We start from the raw sequence: 21,328 nt of genomic DNA, 5'->3' as shown, positions 1-21,328 counted from the left end.
ACACAAAGCCAATTTCAAACCGAGTCATCAGTGGATTCAGTCACAACACTGCCTCCGGCGCGAACGGGAAAAGGACGACGCGTCCTCTTGAGGAAGGACGCGGTGGCCGAGACCAAATCCTAAAACGCAAACTCTTGTCTGTTACAGAAAGCAGGCCCGCCTGTGACCGAGACGTAGGGACTTTGTAACAAAATAAATAATTAAAATGAACCTAAAAACAAAAATATATATATTTAAATTCTACAATCCAAGATTTCACCATTTACCGAAGAACAAGGAACTCTGCAGCGACAAGGAGGCTGGAAAAAGGGATCCGACACACAGTCTCCGTTCTCCTCGACCAGGGCGGAGCACGTCACCGCGGCCCGAAGGCTCACAGCCGACGAAGCGATGAAGACAATACTGAATGAAACCAAGAGGAAGAGAGAGAGAGAGAGACGCAGCGTCCGAGTTATGGTTTGGAATTCACCTGCCAGAGCCGGATACAAAATAAAGTCCTATAATGAATACAAAAGGAAATTAGACTGAGCAGAATAATTAACTTCCTGATTCGTGCTTTCAGTCATCTTTAGCGTCGACTCGTACGAAGCTACAATCATTACCAAAACAAAACAAAAAAAAGATTTAAGAGTTTTAATTATAACTTCACTGCACCTTAACATAATTTATTTGTATTAACATTTATTTTCCTTCTTTTTAGCGGCCTCTTACCCGATGCAAGCGGCCGCGTGTGGACGATAAGACCGTCCGGGTACGGGAGTATATTGCTACCTCTATTCGAGCGCCGTGTTCCACTGAAGTCGCTTCTAGTGAAACTTCGCTCGGACCTCTGCTCCGGGACTTGGATTTTTGAGTAATTGGTACTGACCCCGAAGGCCGAGTGGTTAGGGCGTATTTCTGACGGGTGCGAAAGGAGCGAGTCCGTGGTTCGACGTTTGCTGCACGTTAGTGTCGCAAAGTAATACTTGTCTGTGCGTCAGGTGACCCTCACTGATGTCATCTGGCTCAGCAAGCGTTCATTTTGGACCCAGGACAGAAAGTTAAAAAAAATAAATTAAAAAAAAAAAAAGGAAAAAAAAAGAAGAATTTAATGAACGAATGGCAGGTAGGTGATTTTTTTTTTTTGGGGGGGGGGGGGGGGGGGGGGGAGGGGTGGGTGGGCTGCAGATTGTTAAAAAAGCACAGTAAAAATCTTTGATATTTACACAGGAAAGTGAATTACATTCAGGCAGCAAAAAGGAGAGGCTGATGGCCTCTCTTCCCCCCCCCTGTACGAGGTACGTTTGGCACTGCTAATACTCAACCCATCCCCACACACACACTCTCCGTGACAGTCCCGTTTCATCCCTTTGTCTTCTGTCCCTTCATCAGGTTAACCTGCAGGTCAAGATCAACTCTGACTGCTGCAGGTCTACGTGTCACTTCTGCTCATACTATTCATTCATGTGATACTCGGGTGGGGGGGGAGGGAGGAGGTTTGAAGTGGTAAACGTTGAAGCGTGGGGCCAGTGGCGCTTTCCTGCGACTGTCTTTTGATAAGACGGGAACCAGGAAGATCCAGTCCTCCCCGTGCCCGTCCCCCCCCCCCCCCCGCCTCAATCAGCAGGAGTCTTTGGTTCACAAGGCACATGTGTGTGCATCTCTCGACAGAAACCCTCTTGTATTTCATCCGATTCTTCTTTTTTTTTTTTTTTATATCATATTCTCCTTTGATGTGAAAACCCCGGCAGTGCGCAGGCCACTTGAAGTCCGAGTTTTTTTTTGTTGTTTTTTTTTTTCCCCCTCCACAAGTCAATCCATTTCCCAGCATGCTTCCTGTTTCGTAGTCCTTTGGGAACGGCGGAGGGAGACTAGGCGGGTGTAAACTCAGATGCCGTTGGTCAGATCTGTGATGATGTTGGCCTTCACCAGCTTGCGGAGGAAGTCCTTCTCCTTAGATATGTTGTGCGTCCAAGACTGCGGGAGGATCAGGAGAACAGAATAAAGTCAAAAAGAACGATACAACATCACAGATTAAGCACCTTTTCCAAAAGCACAGTGACGTCCACTAATCTACGAGCCTGTAAGATTAACGGCACACCTGGAATGAACAATTTGCTCCGGGTGATCCGATCACAAGTGACCAGCTTTAAGTCCGGCAGTTTACGGCGTTATTACGCGTCTCAGTTTGTCTCGAGTGACAACTGGTGAGCAGATCTCCCGTCCCCGCTCTAAACGCAAATAAACACGTGCAATCACGAAAATAAAGTAAATTAGCACATTAGTCAAAGCAACAGGCGGTTAACACAAAGAGACATCTTTGCTCACCGGAGGTATAGAGAAATTTACGGCGTATTTCACGCGTGTAAATGGTTTAGAATGAACAACCTGGACCGTCAAGTTCGGGTCCGATTATTTAATGAATCCAGCGGGTTCGAGGGTCAGGGCTCTGAGCTGCTGCGAATAAATAAACTGCACAAGAGGGCGGCGGCTCTTCCACAGCTGCGGGTCGGATGCGTGTCAGAAACTTGACGAGATAAACTAAAAGAAAGGAAATAAAACAACAAAAAAAAAAGCTAAACCCAGAGGAGGGTTGAGTAAAACATGCGTCTCACACAAGCTTGTGTTTCTACCCACTAAACAGCTGCTTTACAGCAACAAGTCTGCAGGTAAGTCGCTCCTGCGTTCTGTACAGCACAGCCGCGCTCGGCAGAATCACGCAGGAAATAAACGGAACGAATGAAGAGCAGGCGGAGGTCTTCAGGTGTCCCGAGAGGAGGAAAGAAAGCGTCCCAAACCAAATGAACCCGACGTCACGTGACGGTAACACTTGTCAGCACGGGGTCAGATAAAAGCACAGGAACATGGCGACCAGAGTTGCATTCATTTTTTTTAATTTTTTTTTATTGCTCATTCAGCCGAGTAGCTTCTAATGTGGCGCGGGACGCGTTGCGTTCACACCGCTGAACGGTGGTCTGAGCAGATGGGATCTCATCCCGGGTGCATTCACACCTGCACTTCCAGCTGACCACGTGTGATCCGATCTCCGCGGACGGATGTTAATGCCAGGTGCGCAGAGCCTCCCGAGTTAGTTTAGGATTCATATTCCCAGCGTCTGGACACGTGGGTGTTCAAGTGTGCAAATATACATGTGTATATGTTACACCACGCCGGGTCGGTTTTCCTCCCTGCTGTGTTATGAGAGTTCAGTCCAGCGGGCCGACGTGTAACCAGAGCCGGCGGTTCCTGTGTGGTGCTTTGGGATGAAGAGACAAAAGAATGGCCAGACAGCAAATAAAAGAGGTAACGGGCTGAGAAAGAAAACCGCACAAGGGGGAATAGGAGCAGTGCTGTTCAAACAGAAGGGCCGATACAATTCGGCGTCTGCATTTGCAAACATATTTTTTTTCTAAGATGTTCAGTTTGCCAAGACTGACAACCTAATTAGCCATTAGCAGTGCACCCCCCCCCCCCGCCCCCCCCCAGTCAGCTGTTGGTTTAACAGCTTGTTTAGAAAGCCGACGTCCAACACAAGACGAGTCCTGTTCTGATTAAGGAGAAGACGGCATTTGCTGAAAAGCTAACGTGGTTTGTGGCTTCCAAATCATTTTGTGATGAAAATAATCTATTTGTTGGGAAAGAAGAAAAAAAACAAAACAAAAAAAACCGCTGTGACTGGAATGTGCACAGACTGGCGGCAACGTCATGACGCCAAAACCATACATTACTTCATTTTGGGGAAAGATTCTCTTTCCTCAATAAAAAAAAAAAAAATACAGAACATGTAATTTACAAATTAGATCCGTATGTGGTTCCAGAAGAAAATAGTGCAAGTTGGTGGCAGCGAAAACTAAACCAGCTACGCTGACATGGTATCACCTTTAAAGCTGATGTGGATTACTTATGAGCAAACGGATGGATATTTATATAATGAGCAAACAGGAGGGAGACCGAGCATTATTTTGGGATCATGTCTTGGGCTACCTTCTAAATCAGGGGTGTCAAACTCATTTCAGTTAAGGGGCCACATACTGCCCACTTTGATCTCAAGTGGGCCAGACCAGTAAAATCATAGCATAATAACGCATACGTAACGACAATATTTCTCTATGTTTAAAATCATTGGTGAAGGTTTTTGGATGATAAACCCTATTTTAAGGTCTTTCTACAATAAACTAGAAACATAAAGAGCAAAAACTCAGACATCAGCCCACTGTTTATCTGCCCCGGCTCCCCTCTGCAGATTCCCTCGCTTTGTGACGCGGTTGACGTCCAACGCGTCACAAAGCGAGCAGCGAGCAGCGAGCGCTGCTGCCTCCGGAGCAGACGTCGCATTTACGCCGTTTTTGAAGCAATTACTGGATCGATTAAAAAAAAAATTACAAAACGTTTGTACTCACAAACCTCCGTATTCTCATAGAAATGCAATGTACGTCTTTCTGTAATTTTCACACTTAGCAAAGTCATCCGGCGGGCCGAGCTGGACCCCCTGGCGGGCCGTATGTTTGACACCCCTGTTCTAAATACAATCCTTAAATTCACACCTCTATTTCTCTGTTTGGAAGTGAGTGAAAAGTATTAAAAATAGTGAAGTTGCAACCATGAAATCAAAACTGAAGATGAGCTGAAAGATGCCAGCAGCTCCACAGTGTTGGGTGTTTGTCGATGTGTGACGTCTTTTCACATTCAAGTAAAAAATATTGATCATAGTGTATTATTTGATCCTTAATTATGTCATCTCAAAGCGTTGGAATTGATTTAGTCAAACTGCTGTCTAAACTGACGTATCTAACATTTTGTTATTAACTTCTGTATAGTTGCTGTGGTTACATGATTTCCATGGATGATTTCACGGATGTGTGGTTCTAGAAAATGAAAACAACCCCAGGGACTGGCAGTGGTTGAAGTGTTCCAAACAACAAAAGCCAAAAGTATCCCATTAATTAGCCGTGTGTGGCTGATGATGACAATGTTGATGAAGATGATGATAATAAATGCCAAAGGTTCACTGAGAGTTTAGACGAAGGTTATCATCATACTGAGCTCATGGTTTACACACGTCAGCACATGGGTGACATCTCTGATTCCGCTGGGTTTCAGTGTAAACACGGCGAAGAAGACGTGACGGATGGAGCGGAGAGAGATCGGTCACGAGGACGTTTTTAAAAAAAAAAAAATCAGCGTTCAAACGACACATGTTGCTGCAGTGACTGACCAAAGATCAGCGCCGCTTCGATCTGCCGATCTTACAGATTTCATTTGATGCTGTCATTTTTCAGCATTAACTGAATTTGATATATCACGAAAAAAAAATTGTTTTGTTTTAGTAGAGTTTTTTCTGTTATTTATTTTTTTTTAATCCTTTTTATTGGTGTTTAAATCAAGAATAATCTTTGTTCACCGGTCACTTTTGCTTGCGTGCTTACAATAATATTTCCAGTCAAATATTATTGTCTAAAAGGCCTCTGGCATGGTTACTTGGCAATGGTACAAAAACTATACTGGGTAGCAATTTTCTAAATTAGACAAACCATTCACAAATCCTACAAGACAATGCAATTTATATGAACGTTCTGAGTAATGGGAGACAGTCATCAGAGCCGAACAAGAATATTTTAACTAATGGTACAATTATCACCTAAAGTACATTTCTAGGTGATAGTAACACAAATCTTTCCTTCCAACTATACAGATTTAACCGCACCAAAGTGGCTTCCCTTCAACTCTCATATCTGAATAACCACCACTTAGCAGAGTACAAGGAGCTGACTGACAGATCCAATCACTGCACCTCAAAAACTTTTGCCACAATGTTCATGGAACTCCAAAGTGACAGATTTTTGGTCTGAAAGAAAAACGCTGAGAGAAGTTTAACCCCAGCAGAATTCTTGGACTAATATTACCGTCAAGCCAAATTCTGAATGCTTTGTAGTGAATGTATTTTGGCTATCGTCCAGTTCAAATCCCCCCTCGGCCTCCTTCACAGGAGTGGTGGTCTCTCCTCATCAAACACTACATTTATTTTGTTTCTTCATTTCTGCGTGGCCAAAGCGGGCGAGGAAAAGCCTTAATATATTGTTCTCATTAACAGCGAGACAAATGTCATACCCATATTTCATTAAAAAAAAAAAAAAAAACTGCTAGTCTAAGAGCGGCTTGATTATTTGATAAGTTTGTAGTGAATTAAGTGCTCGTGTTTGAACTCTCACCTCTTTAATGGCAGACATCTTAACCGTCTCGTAATAGTGCAGGGGTGCGTGAGGCATGTTCATGTCGTACCCAAAACCAGCCACCGCCACCTCGTCACAGTTATGCAGCGCCATCGTTATTGCGACTGTTCCCAAAGTTGGAATGTTCTGCAGTGAAAACAAACACACACACACACACACATATATATACATAAATAAATAATAAACATATTATATCACAGTAACAGGAATGATTACAGAGAATACAGTATAATTATTGTGGGTCAGTTTTGGAAGTGATCGTGGTCTGTGGCAGTGCTTCAGAGACGGATGCCCTCTCACTCGTGTATCCGTGTCCCTTCCTCCTTTGTGTTTCTGTCTTTGTTCTGCTCCACTGCTGCTAAATGACTTTGAGCTCTTGGTGATTAACTATTACCTTTAAGACGCAACCCCTGCAGACCTCTGCTACGACACAGTGATCTACAGGGTCGAACTGCGCTTCCTAACTGCCCTGGGCTGCCACAGATCTGGGTACAGGGCTCTGTGTGTGTGTGTGTGTGTGTGTGTGTGTGTGTGTGTGTGTGTGTGTGTGTGTGTGTGTAGTGTGTGACTGTGTGTGCGTGTATGTTGCTGTACAAGAGTGAAAAAGAGTTTTGCATTGGAAAAAAAATTGCAGGAGCAGAAGAAAGAGTGGAGGGAGGCCCCATTTAAATCATTACCCTGATTTGCAGCCCTCAGGGTAGGTGGAGCTGAACTAGCAGCTGGCCAACCCCCTACTGTGTGTTCTAATACAGATTATTTTACACAAATGCTCCCACACACACACTCAACATAAACACATGTATAACAAATAGACCTCCTCATTAATTTCCATGTACATAAACATACAGTGGGATGGTCAGAGGAGAAACAGCGAAGTGTTCTAAAGGGTCAAATTGTGCCAAATGATACAGCCTGTGTTGTACGAGACGGTGCTGCAAACACCCAGACACGCACGCACACACACACACACACACACACACAGAACCAGATGCCCACATGTTCAGCACATGTTGGAGAGTGGAGTTCATGCAGGGGTGCTCTGGTGGCCCCAGAGGGGAGAGTGAGGGTGATACACTCCCTCATGTCCCCTCCAATTCTCTCACAATATTCCCTCTACTCACCAACACCACACACAAACAGTGTATCCGTACGCAACTGTATACGGAGTGTTTAGCTTCAAATGCTCTGGGGTGTTTAGTTTGCAATTTCTCTGCTCTATGCTTTGTTAGGTGGCGAACAACTATTATTTCCTTTTTTTTTTCCACAAACAAATTGTTCTGTGGTAAAGACCTGAGACGGCAGTCGCAGGTTGCTAAACAAGGTGGGGACATCAACTTCTGAGATCGAATCACAGCACATACAAAACAACAAAATTCAGACTGGTCAGGGTTGCAGCAGCTATTCAACATTTCAGCAATGTAAACAATACAAAATTGTTTGGTATTTCTATTTAATGTGGTTTCTTTATCCGTCTCTGTATTTTGAAAGTGTTGGAGGTACACTATTGTTGTGCAGTTTTAAATACAACTATACTAAAGTAAAATGCAAGTGAAAAGCAGGTTATATACATCTGCTATGAAAAAAGTGCATTTTGATTAAAAAAAAAATATTTTTTTTAAATGTATACAACTGTTTCATAATAAGAGCCCTGTTACAACAGTGAAGAATATTAATGAATTGATGAAAAAGTTCTTAAACGACTCCAGAAACGGCAGCTTACGTAACATTTGTATATTTTATTCTATTAGGTAGTTTACAAACATACTATTGTGCGAGGAGAGCAGTGTAATGTAACTGTAATGATTATGTGTCTCAGCTCAGAAACAAATTCTAAATGCTGGGCTTGTGCCCTTTTTTAAATTATTATTATTATTATTATTATTATTATAAAGATATTCAACTTAGAAAATTTTGAAAAATTCAGTAAATGAAAAGTCAGTGCATTTTCATCAACTAGAGTTGTTCAAATAACTAACTTACTTGTTTTTGTTCCTTTGGACAAAGAGCCAAATGAATTTGATGAGAAGAAGGAACAATTTATCCAATTCAAATAAAGAGCTTGTATTGCTGTAAATCTGGTAAAATTAAAAAAAAAAAAAAAAAGCCATTGTGAATCTGTGTGGGTTTGTGTGTGTCGTACCCCTTTGCCCATTAGGCCGTTGTTGAATGGGAGGCCTATGAAGTGGAAGGCAGCCTCCTGGATGAAGTAGGGGTTGAGGATTCTCATCTCGGTCGGCTCCCTCGGCACATAGTGGGCCACCGACTTCCAGAAACCCTCCGTACCCCTCTGAAGAGATAACACAAACGGAGAAGACAAACAGAAAACATTTTAAGATTAACAGTAAACTATGGTTTCATGTATATAACACACATAAACTGACACATGATGACACCTCCTCTGGGAAGAGCCAACTGAAATTGACCTGCCAAACATCAAAGAGAGATTATCCTGTGACATAAAGCGCAGAAGCTAACCAGGAGCCAGACTCTTTCTGATTACGGAAATGGCTTTTGGGCCTTAAATGGATGAAGTAAGGGCGAGGGGTTCGCAGGACATCAGTAATTATGACCCATCAGAAGAAAAGTCTTGCAGGGCCTGTGGGGGTGAGGGAGGGGGTGGGGGCGCAGCTGACCTTTGAATGCCAACAAGGCACTACATTACAGTCCCCCTCTTCAAAGTTTTACTAGTTGTAGAGAAGAAACTTTTGGGAATACAGGTGATAAGATAACCCAGATCTTAGCAGAACACTGGCATTACAGTCATTTGTCTACATTTCGCAAACAAACTCATCTTAATACACATTTAACAGTGTTTCTCAAAGAGACTTCAGTTAATAAGTGTCACTTTAACACCATCTTACTGACAAAAAAAAAACATGACAAGTGAAATATGACACAAGAATGAAGATGATGCTGCCAAAACTGTTACTCAGAGCAAAAGTTTTATATTCAATGGCAGGGACTGGTAGACGTTGGTGTAATATTACTCTTCTAACGGATTACATGGATTTGTATTGAAATGTTGTGGTAAGGTCTGCATTTATCTGTTACAATGATGTGCAGGTCAAGCTCTAAGACTGGATCTCCCGCCAACATCTGTGGTTAAATATGGTATTAAAAAGGAAATGGTTCAAATCACACCTTGACCTGAGGGTGTTCTGCGAGACCTCAGCTCTTTTTACACAAAGCAATCATCATCAGCCGCTACGACAAACTGTCAGACAGGCCGGCAACACCACCTGAATAAAATTACGTAACTCTAATGAAACACATTTGTTCCCCTCAGCGATACCAGAACAGCCACAGGATATTAGGAAACACTCACAAGAAGGTAGCCCTGAAAAAGTAAGTGAATACCCAATACTGAGTCGTTCAAATCTAACCGACACAATTTCACTCCAACAAATCAGTGCTCCTCAAACTATAAACCAAATGGACACACAACACACCAGCGGTGCGTGATTGACTTGCCTGACAATGTGACTTCCTAAAAGGCATGAAGCCAACAGGGTCAGCAGATGTAAATGGGAATCACCTGTTCAAATAGTGAAGCACCCGCCCGGCCACCTTTGATACATCAGTGCATGACTCTGTGTGTGTGCGTGTGTGTTTGTGTGTGTTGGCAAAGGCAGTAGCAACAAGTCTGCTGGCTTTGTGGCTTCGACAGCGGCAGCTCTTTTTGAACGCGGGCCCGGCTCTGAGGCTTCGGCAAGCTGCAACAGGAACGGCAGCTCATCTCTCCTGTCAACACAGCTTGTGTTTGCCAGGAATCTATTTAGCAGGGCTGTTTGGATGTGTGCACGTCTGTGTACGCTGAATAAAGAGAGTGATGCATTTTTTTTCTTTCTTTATTCTTGGAAGGAGAGAAGCTAATAACACACAACACGCACACGCCTTTGCTTTACATAGCAATGACCTGACATGTACATAGACATGAATGTCAAAGGGTGGGGAGCTCTTTGAAGATCTTCAGTCAGTACAGGTGGCTTTGAGAAATGTACAAGCAATTAGTATGTAAGGATTCAGGGCTGTTAAGAGGGAGGGGGTTGTGGGTGCTGTTGTGAGTTTAGGAATGTGGGAAGTTGCTTACATTAAAAGGACCAGTTAGCATGAACAGGACAGGGAAAGTTAAAAACACTCCACCCTCTTTAGACAGCATCCACCAGGGTGCTCTGAGCAAAGTATTTAGCCCTCAAACTATTCCACAAGAGCCGTGAAATGACAGCAATGAAGAATACGTTTATAGGGAGTTATTGGCTGAGTATTGGTAATACTCTGTATTTATTGGTAATAAAAAGTGAGTTTTAATATGTTTTTAATCAAGCCTTGTCTTGGTTGTTAAATAAGTACAGAAAATGTTGCAAAATCAGAGGTGAATGCTGCAAAATCAGTCCTCCAAGCTCTTGCAAATAGCCTCAAGGTAACAGGATGTGGCTTCCACTGCGGACTGACCGCTAACCTCTGTGTGAGTGCGTATTAGTTTGTCAAGACAAATCCCTGCAACTGAGCCATTTGAACATGGACAGAACAGGAAACTGCAGAATGGTCCTGCGCCACTTACTCAGCAAGACTTGACACACACACACACACACACACACAAAGGTGAACAGAAGTGTGTTGCTTCATCTGCTTTGGCTGTCGCTGGGCTGTGGTCAGACAGGAAATGACTGTTTCCCTTCTCTTGCGACAGCTTTATGGTTAAATTGGTCAGGATTATTAGATTTAAGTGTGCGCACAAGGCAGTGTGCTCCAATAAAGCACCTGTTAAAACAACCTCCAGCTCAGAGACTTATTATTCGCACTGCAAGGAGATAGACTGTAGAGTAGTCGACATCAGTCAGAAGAGCTTAAAGTCAGCTGTGTGGTAGTCTGTTTATAGTGCAACTTATCACATTTTATATTTTAGACGGTGAAGTGTCATTATCATCATTCTATCTTTAGCGGCTGATCCTTTATTTGTGTCAAGGAATTTGACACTTTTTAGTATTTTCCTGCCTACATAAGTAATTTGCGCTTTACAGGTGTTGAACATACTGTACCAAGCTAGGGTGAGGAGCTGTAGTGGAGATGAGAGGAAATATTAAAAGGACGGTCCTTGGACTGAAGACTATAACTTATACCCGACACAAAGGGTTGCTTTGAGTTTCAGACTGACGCAATTGTCATTTTCCCGTCGAGCCCTCAGGTTGTTTAAACAGGAAATGTACTTGCACCCATATGCGCGCCCATTGGTGTATTAGTCTTAAAATGAGGTGTGACCTGTAGCTGAAAGTGATTGGCCAAAAAAAAAACCTGGTCCTAAGTCAATGGTGCAGTATTCTACTGCTATTTTAAGGGCTCTGAATTAAGATAGTAACATGCGCCTATATAGGTGGCTGAATCATGAATTATGTAGAAATGCTCTGCTTGTTACACAGTTCACAAACATGCAAAATACTGAAATCAAAAATATGCAAAAGATTATTTTTGTGCACATCAATCAGCTTCATCTGCACACAAGCAGATATATTTCCTCTGCAGAGAAGCATTCTTTCCTGGCAACTTTTCCATTATAATAGAGATTTGTCATGGTGAAAGTGCACCTGGCTTTATAAGTAGATGGTAGATGACACTCTTGATTGGTTTAATTAATAATACAATCAAAACACACCTACGATTATTTAAAAGACAAAGCAACCGGGCACCTTACTTTGTGCTTAGATTGTGCTGCACAACATCAGGAGAATACGTCCTCTTCTCACTTAGAAGGCGGCGCAGGTTCTGGTCCAGGTTCTGGTCATCTCACGTCTGGACTACTGTAACTACCTCCTGGCAGGTATACCTGTTAGTGCTATCCGACCTCTGCAGCTCATCCAGAATGCAGCAGCTCGACTGGTCTTTAACCTCCTAAATTCACTCACACTACTCCGCTCCTCCGCTCCCTTCACTGGTTACCAGCAGCTGCCCGCATCCGTTTCCAAACATTGGTACTGAGCTGCGAACAGATCGGGTCCAGTCTACATCCAGGACATGGTCCAACCTGACATCCAAGCACTTTGTAGTTTGGCTTTCTTGAAGAAATTGTATTTTCTTGATTCCTGTTGTTCTGGGTTTTGTACCCTCATGGTTGAAATGCACTTATTGTAAGTCGCTTTGGATAAAAGCGTCAGCTAAATGAAATGTAATGTAATTATCCCCCGCTAAAATCGCAAAAGTTAATTTGGACATGCTTTTAATGCATTAGCTTTATGATTTTCAGACTCTGTGCTTAGATCATTAAAATAGAACCCTAAGAATCATTGAGGAGGAAATGTACAGAAGCTGTGATGCAGTAAATAAGAGGGAACAAGCAAAGTGGCCACAGTCCCTTACTTTATATATCTATATATATATATATATAGATATATAAAGCCACACCAAACAATAGGTACTCCCAGTGAGGTTTCCATTAGCAAGCTTAAAATGGAGCAGGTATTTAGTGTGTAGTCCGAGAAAAGGGTGTTCACCAGAGTAACATCAAAGCTCGCAGGTTTTAAAGTAGTGAGCTTCAGAGAAACTGAGTTTAAGACTGGTTGAGTGCATCTAAAAGTGGATTGGAGTCCAAATTTGTGCATTTTCAGTACATCTACTTTATATCTGAGTGGTTATGAACCACAGTAACATTCACAACATTTACTGAAAACCAACTGTAAACATGGTTCCCCACGCAAAGCAGCGAGCTGAGGAGCCGAGTACATCCGTGTTTCAACATGGTACAATGTCTGATTAAAATTACACAAATAAACATTCATTGTATTTGATAAGGTTGCTGTTGGGAAGTTCAGGGTGTACCGTTAATGCATATGTCAGACAGTAGATGAAAACACTTAATTTGTTCTATGTCAGTGTTGTCATCTCCAGCTAAAGCTTTACAAAGGCTAAGTGTATTTATTCAGTGATTTCATAGCTGTAGGAAAATCACAGCTACACAAACCATCAAAAAAAAAAAAGAGCTTCAAGCAGTGGATTACAGGAAGACAATGCAACAGGGTGAAGATCTGCTGTAAGCCAGGAGAAGTGAGGGATCAAACAGATGGAAAAAGTGATGTGGACGGAGACACAGAAGGTTAAGAGCAGTGACAAAAGGAAAACTATAACGGAAAAAAAAAAAAGGTGATGTACATAACTACTAAAAAATGTCAGAAAAGTGCGTCTTGGTGAAATTCTTAAATTAGACTGGGCATAAACATGATGGCATGTGACCTTTTTCCCAATGGATAAAATTGAAAATACAGCTCAGTTGCAATTCACTGCACAGATGTAAAAATGCCTAAATAAGAAACAGCTTGGTTTAGAGCCTGACGTTTATAGTTTTCACTGTGGTTTGGTTTCATTGTGGCTTGAAGCACAAGCCAATAAAACTTAACTCACCTTCAAACTAACATATTTCTGTGTTGAATGAGGCCGATAGCTCGGTTTATAGCTCCTGGAGGACTGAGAGGAAAGCGTAGATGTGCTGAATGGGACTGAAACACGAGGAGTTAGAGAAGGACAGCGCGTTTCACATGCCATGTTACTACAGGTGGCTTTAAAGCCTCTCGGCGTAAATTGACAAACAAACTTCAGCTTCCTGTCGGCCACAATTAGTGAAGCCAGACCATCTTGTCACCAGATACAAAAGATGCAAGTTTTGACCAAATTTTAACAGAAAAATCTCATAATACAGCTGGAATGACACTTCCTTGATGGGCAGCTATCCTGCAATTTGGCTCCATCAGGCTTTTTGAGTCTTGTAAACGGCCGTGTGAGGATGTGGTTGTTTGATGTTTGTGGAGTGGAGTGGAGTGGAGTGGACGACTCAGATGAGATGGACTGGATTCCAGAAGGCCAACTTATAGCAATTTAGGGACAAAAACGGCAGCTCCGAACTGCAAACAATCACAATTAAGGTTGTCTGGAGGTCATTACCACCGTGTTCGTGTTGGGGCTTTGAGTTTACTAGTTGCAGCGGCTCACCACATAAGTGCTCCACTGGAGAGGAAACATTTCAGAAGGAATGTTAGGTAGGAGGTAGAAGATGAGGCGCACACCAGAGCATTGGTACGATCCAGAGAGGTAAAGTTCTGCTTCGGTTATTTTATTCCCTTTTGTTCGCCAGGAATCTGAAACACTCGCCAATTTGTCATTCGCCTCTCTTGACACATACCATGACCTCTGCCCCCACTGAGGTCACAGTGGTCTCCCAGTTCCTGGCCTCTCTGAGGTTATCCGGTGTGTGAAACCCTTGTCTCCACACTCCCATGACGGCAAACGTGGAAACAGTGCCAACACTTGACAACATTGTGACCCTGAAGACTTTTATGTGCGGCATGGTCTCTGGGAAAAAAACAGGTGACATTTTGGAAGGTCCCAAGGAATATCATAAAGTCCTGCTGGGACTTTCGAATGACCTATTACGAAATTCTCCTTGAACCTGTGTAAATACTTAATTACCCAAAATAACTAAAGGAACCCAGTGTTCAGGTCTGAGTGTTAATCATAGCAGGCTAGGTAGGTGACTCATTCCTGAAACACAACACTCCTGGTAATCAGTGACATCCGGACACTATGTTAGTCACTTGGTTCATGTTCAAAATCCATGTTTACAAGTATGTAAATGTTTACGGATGCACGTATGCCTACTACTAGGGTGTTATCCACAGATGTTTGGGCTTAAAAAAGGAGCCATATAGCTGCCGAACGTGTATCTTTACTGATAGGGTTACAATGAAGTCTGAAATTACACATCTACAAACCAAGAAATCTGGACTTTACACAGAGTGAGCCCAAGACGAGTGCAATGTTTTTAAAATACTGGCTTCACAACAATATTTTGATACTTCTCAGAAAGAACCCCTGGCTGTATTTCTATTAAAGGAGAAGTACTCTCTTCCTCAAAATTGTCCGCATCCATCATTTATCTCTCTGCCCTGTAGCGAGCAGGGAAGGCTCCAGTAAACAAACGGGGGAGATAGAACGCCGACACTCCACCTTCAAACCCCGTGTTTACCACCGGCTGTATATCCTTCACTGGCTCTGTTTAAAAATACCCCCACATATACAAACAACTGCGGCTGTGTGTGCATGAACCGTGAGTGCGCGCCGTGCATGAGGGCAAAAATCGAAATGAGACGTGGGGGGAAAAAAAAAAAGAAAGAAGAAAGAATCAACAATCGTGGAAATCATGTTTGAGCACATTCGTAAACAGCATGTAACGCGGCAATCAACCAGGCTGCTGCACATGTGGGGTCGGACTTTCAAGCAGAGTGATAAAGTTGAGTTGTAATCACGTAAACCTGCGGTAATGAGGGATTAGGGAAGTTGGAAGCCTTGTGATGATGCGGCACTGTGATTGTATATGTAGTCGAGGACAGACACGTTTGTAATGAGAACTGCCTCTGAAAGCCGAAGATCTGATCAGGACCAAGGTCAAATTTGCAAATCTGGATTTAGTCAGAATTTTTCCCAGAGGTGTGCGTGTGTGACAGTGTACAAAACACTAAAAAACAGATTGTCAAAATGCCTCGCTAATTTGTATTCTGTTCGGCCCATCCAACACGACACTCTAGGCATTTGAAAAGCCACAAAAGCGCAGGAGAGTCAAACACGCTGACCGCTGGCCAGATGAGTTACTTGCAACTGCACAACTGTGCACCACCCACTAACCTTTTAGAAAACATGAAGAAACAACACTTGCTTTCATAACCGCAGAAGGCGAGTGAAAAGGCTTTGCCTCCCTTCCAGCTGTAAGCGTGCAGGTTACACAAAGGAATCCCCTGCTGGACCGACAGATGTAAAAGTTCCCAAAGTACAACTGTACATGATGTTTCCCTCCAATATGGACAAAATGGATAGAGCTAAAGGAGGAGAGCTTGCTGCTATTCGATGAGGAATTTCTGCTGCGTATCCTAAAGTCTAGGGTATCTCTCTCTGTACCAAAAGTCTCTATTAGTTTCATTGGTTCAAATTCCTGTTGTCTGGTAATAAATGAAAAAATAGTAAATAATTAAATAAATCAATTGTTTCCGAGTGACTGCTTTTGGAAATGTGCCCTGACACAGGAGGCACACCTAAATATCTCTTCATGTTTATGTTTCCACTGCATTTGTCTTTGCTGGGTGCGAGTCAGATACAATGAAGATGGGATAACAGCCTTTTAACAGGCCTTCAGTTCTTTTCACATTGTTGCCAAAACTTAAAATCCACTCGTCAATCATTTTTGCATTTACATGGTACTTATTAAGCTACTTGTACATTATATTATTATATTTACTTACTTAATTTGCGAGAAACCAATTAATGGCTTGCACCTGCACGTGTTCTCCTAAACTAATAATATTTGTGGACCGAGTTCCAATTAAGCCAGTCGGCCATTAGAAGTAGAGTAAATTGTCCAGGAAACATAAACATGGACTGATACACAGTATTTATAAGATAATAAATCATACACTGCACATGGATAGTGTCTACTAGAGGTCAAAACTGGGTCTTTGCACATCTGTCAGTTCTCTTCTACCATATTATCATCAAGGCCAAAACCGAAAGACACTGATGATTTTTTTTTTTTTTTGTCCCCTGATTATTAACCCATGAGAAACATTCTTCCTTCCTCAGCAGATCAAAGAGGGCCGAGTCAGACGCCAGGGGCCAGATCAATTATCCCAGGCAGCCATTTCCACTATCCTCTCCCTCTGACACACCAGAAAAATCTGGGCCCTATCAAAGGCTGAAGGGGCCATCAGCCAGCCAAGCAAGCTATTTTCCTCTATTTTCCTTTACCGTTACCTTCCACTGCTCATTTTCTTTTCCCCAGCTATTATCCCTTTACCCTATTCCACCTCATCCTTTCCGTTTATCTATTTCTCGTCCTTTAATCCACATTCACACCGTTACTTGGTTTCAGATTGCCATTCTTTGCCCTTATTATAGCTGTAATGTCATTTCCCCCTTTTTTTTTCTTTTCATCTCCATTTTCTCACTCATGACTATTTTGACAAATGTCACCTTGTAAAGGTTCCAGCTGGCAGCTGGTCCCTGAAAGTCACACAGCTGTGTGGGGAAATAAAGCAGGTTTCTCCAATCATTTTCTCATCAGACAGAAGCATCCCGCACAAAAAAAAAAGTCAAAGGGGAGTTTGGTTACCCTCCATGTGCAGAATATAATTTACAGGCTCACAGGTTTGTCTGCCATGTCCATCACATTTACTACAACTACATATACCAGCAGGCAGTACTGTTTTTATGGTTTACCATCAATTATGGCAGCCATAATACTTTATTACTTTATAATATGAAAATCACATTGCAGAGAGCTGAAACTTGTTTGAGAAGCTGTGTGCAAACCACTGGACAGTTTCACTCCCATATTGTGTGTGTTTTAGTGATACTGCTGATGGCAATAAAGAATAGTAATATGAAAAACTGAAAACACAAAAGACCCTGCCCATGCTTTGTAGAAGTGGGTAGCTTGCTCCTTTAAAAATGACTACCTTTATTTTGATAATTCTATGAAGGGCTTTTACTAAATACTCTCTTTGTCCTGGAGCTGAGTAGACTCAATATAATCTCAGTCAAAGAGATACTCAACTCTGTTCTACAAGAACAGAAAGAAAATGCTTATGAAGCTATTTGTGGCAATGAATATGAAGGACACAGGAGCCATAAAAATAGCAGTCCTCTCTAATACTTAAGGAGATATGGTAGAGAAAGTCATGCAGTCTGACCCTTGTGATTAAGAGGCCAATTCATTTCCCTGTGGCAATCATAATGTTCCAGAGGACATGCAAAAGACATATTATAAGCTAAAAGAAAGAAACTAAACTACCTCCTGGCTGTTTTATCCTCATCTCTCCTTTCCATATTAAGCATTTAGAGCATCTAAAACATCCCCACCATACAGCAGCGATGTGTGCTGTCCTTTAACCCCTTTATATGGCTTACAGTTCCACAGGGAGGAATGTACAGAATGTGATCAGAGGTTTTGTTTCACTTAAAAACAAAACAAAACGCATAACTCAAAATATTCAGGCACATCTAGACACCCAGAGAAGAAGAAATTCTCCGCAGCATAATTCACTTGGGTGCTGGTCAAACTCAAGCATAGTGTGAAAGAAAAAACTGCTTAGGTGAATGAGAAAAATGTTAGCGGCAGCAAACACTGTTCTTATTATGGAACAGTTTATATTTCAACACCCTCTTAAAAGTATTTCAGATGTGTCTTCATATCTGAGCCACCATTCCTGTATCTTTCAGTGGCGTGTGTGTTATTAGAAAATTCAAGACTTTAACTTTCATTCCTTTACGATTATTTAAATATATCCTTACCAGTTTCTCCTTGAAGACCATCTGTCTGAGCCACTTAAAATCAAGTGGTTTGAAAGCAGAAAAAACAAAAAGGGAGTCTTTTTCATAGTTTTCGGGCTTCTGGATGGCTCCCTCTGGATAGGTAATCCTCATGGTGGTCTTGGTCCCGACGTCTTTGCCATAACCACTTACTGGGGCTTCATTCAACCTGCCAGCACAAAAGAGATGTTAGTCAGTCAAGTTGGGTTTAAGAAAAACCCATGGCACAGATATTAGGAAACTGGGATTTATTTTTATATTTCACCTCATTAACTACAGCTGTATGCAAGTTTAGGCAAATTACACACAAGTTAATACCACAGCAAATATACATTACAAATGTGTGCTCCTAAAATGTTACTGTACTATTGTTTTTTTGTTGTTGTTTTATTAACTTAAGGGTGCCACTAACTGTGATGTGCAAATATTTTGGGCACTCTCAAAATCCTTAAGTCTCAGAACTCCATTAACTTGTTGGTCCTTAATTCACTCATTAGACTCAAAAATGTCATAATGTATTGTCCCCTTTGACATTTAATAAAATCTCAACCTTTGAGTAACACCCAACATAGTTGGCTCCAGAAAGTAGTTGAATGAGGATATTATTTTTTTTTTTTTCATTCATTCCAAACTGTGTTTATTTATTTATTTTTATATATTTTTGTGTATATAGTTGTGTGTGTGTGTGTGTGTGTGTGTGTGTGTGTGTGCGCTTACTCTAAAATAATACTTTTTTTATCCATCTTATTTCTGATATCTTATACATATTTGTAAATGTTTTCATATTGTGTGCACTTTTTGGTTTTCTTTGCTGCTGTGACGACCAAATTTCCCCACTGTGAGATTAATAAAGTACAAGCTAATCTAATTCAATCTAAAAATGCCACTTTGGAAACACGTGCTGTGGACAGATGAAGTTCAAACAGAGCGCTTTGGCCACAATCACCAAAGATATGTTTGGAGAAGAAGAGGAGCAGCATTGGGGCTGGAAATATCCTGCTTTAGATTTGTGCGAGTGGCACAGAAATATCAGTAAAATCTGGACGCAAATGTCATAGTCAGTCAAGAAAGTAAAACTGAGAAGAGGCAGGTTTCTACAACACAACAATGATCCAAAGCAGACCTCAAAATCCAACATGAACTACTTCATAAACACAGAAGCTGAAGCTTTTGGTGTTTGAAGCGCTCACAGTCCTCTGATCTTAAATGTGTGTGCAAGACAGCCTAAAAACATCTCCGAAGTTCAAGTGTTCAACAGGAAGAGTGGGTGGAAATTTCAAAATTTAGAAAAGAAAAACTCATCGCTACTGACAAAAAGTGTTTGCAAGTTGTGATGTCTGTAAAAAGTAATGTTATCAAGTACTGACAAAGTGGTTTGCTGAGATTTTTGCAGAATTACTGTTACGTCTCATGAAATACAAAATAAAAAAAAATGCATTAACATTTGAAGATAGGCAAATTTATGTCTATTTGCTTCAAATGGTTTATTTACTACATTCCCTTTATAAAAAAAAAAAAAAAAAAAAAAAAAAAATCAACTAACTAATTTGTCCAGAAATCCTGGCAATTTACACGAATTTTAAAGGTTCTTAAATATCAAAATCTGTACTGATCCAATCCTGATCATACTACATTGCCTCAGAATTGACATGGTCTATACACAATACTGTTGTTTTGAGCGATAAACTGAAGAGATATTCTTAATCACAGCATTTGGTGCCATCTTACCTGACCACAACATCGTAGTCATCTATATGGGAGCCCAGAGACCTGTTGGACAAGATTCCACCGTTCCCCACAATGATGCATCTTTTACAGCTGAAACTGGAAGGCAAGAAAGCCAGAAGTTGAGAACTGATGTACAAACGAAAGAGGACTTCCTGGTGATGCAGGTGAGAGTGTGTGTGTACCTGTCAAGTGCCTCTCCAAGTCCGTAATTTTTTGTGGTAGTTAATATGCTGTCTATTATTCTCTCTGCAGAAGAAAAGAAAAAAAAAAACACAAGGAAGAGGAGACATTTGGTCGTCACCAACACTGCACTACAGTATGCAAATATTACAAATTCATTCATCAGAATATTAAGTGTAAATACCTGGGTGAATTTTAATGCCTAGAAGTGTTTGTGTACAAATATATTGATGGATGATTTCTTCCAATGCAATTAATGGAACTACTATTGTCAACTTCTCTGAGAGGATTGCTCCTCTAAAAGATAAACAGACCGCCGCAGATCTCAAGGCACCACTAAAGATAGAGCAATCTAGGTGGTCTCAAGACAGGAGGAGAGAAAACCTCTCCCCGTTTATTCAGTCGCAGATGAGGAGTGACCAATCAACCTTCAGAAATGACGGTGATGGGATTATGGAGGGAAAAAAGCTGTTGTGCTCTAGAGGAGTGAATCTGAGAGAAACAGACATGCAGAGTTGAGGATGGTATGCGTGTGTATGTAGAAACTCTCCCATAAAAGCACTCGGAGAGGAATGCTGTTCTCAAACAAGCACATTCTCCCTGATAAGTGGGCGATGAGCCCGTCTCCTTGCGTGGCGAGCAGCCATCTGATCACAGGGCGAGACTAGAGGATGTTTAGCCATAGTGTGCATTCCTGCCATGTTCTACGGGGCATTCTGCTAGAGTCATGCTTCCAGCATTAGATATTAAATACATTTCTTTCTTCTCCTCACCATGTTGTGCTCGTAAGTCATCTTTTAAAAGTGCCGATTCCATTAAAGTTGCAACTATCTTTGATCCATTTCGCATTTATAGTCGTTTTGAAACACCGC

General features: G+C 41.7%; 1 protein-coding gene across 7 annotated transcripts in view; it reads right to left on the bottom strand.

Moving 5' to 3' along the window:
* Window positions 1-1,130: 1,130 nt before the first annotated feature.
* The window catches only part of st3gal3b (ST3 beta-galactoside alpha-2,3-sialyltransferase 3b), a 53,964-nt gene continuing 33,766 nt past the window's right edge, over window positions 1,131-21,328 (bottom strand). For all 7 annotated transcript variants that reach the window (XM_069139546.1, XM_069139545.1, XM_069139543.1 and 4 more), the window contains 6 exons: window positions 20,459-20,522; window positions 20,277-20,372; window positions 18,531-18,717; window positions 8,350-8,496; window positions 6,189-6,335; window positions 1,131-1,956 (listed from right to left, as the gene is read on the bottom strand). In XM_069139546.1, the coding sequence (XP_068995647.1) occupies window positions 1,867-1,956; window positions 6,189-6,335; window positions 8,350-8,496; window positions 18,531-18,717; window positions 20,277-20,372; window positions 20,459-20,522 (731 nt within the window). In that variant the 3' untranslated portion in view covers window positions 1,131-1,866. The remainder of the gene's footprint in view (window positions 1,957-6,188; window positions 6,336-8,349; window positions 8,497-18,530; window positions 18,718-20,276; window positions 20,373-20,458; window positions 20,523-21,328) is intronic.

This window comes from Embiotoca jacksoni, unplaced genomic scaffold (assembly GCF_022577435.1).
Source record: "Embiotoca jacksoni isolate LCO1_2020_lvr unplaced genomic scaffold, fEmbJac1.0.p SCAF_83, whole genome shotgun sequence".
NCBI classification, from domain to species: Eukaryota; Metazoa; Chordata; class Actinopteri; family Embiotocidae; genus Embiotoca; species Embiotoca jacksoni.
Note: the sequence above shows the minus strand (reverse complement) of the source record. Positions and strands in the feature narration are given on the sequence as shown.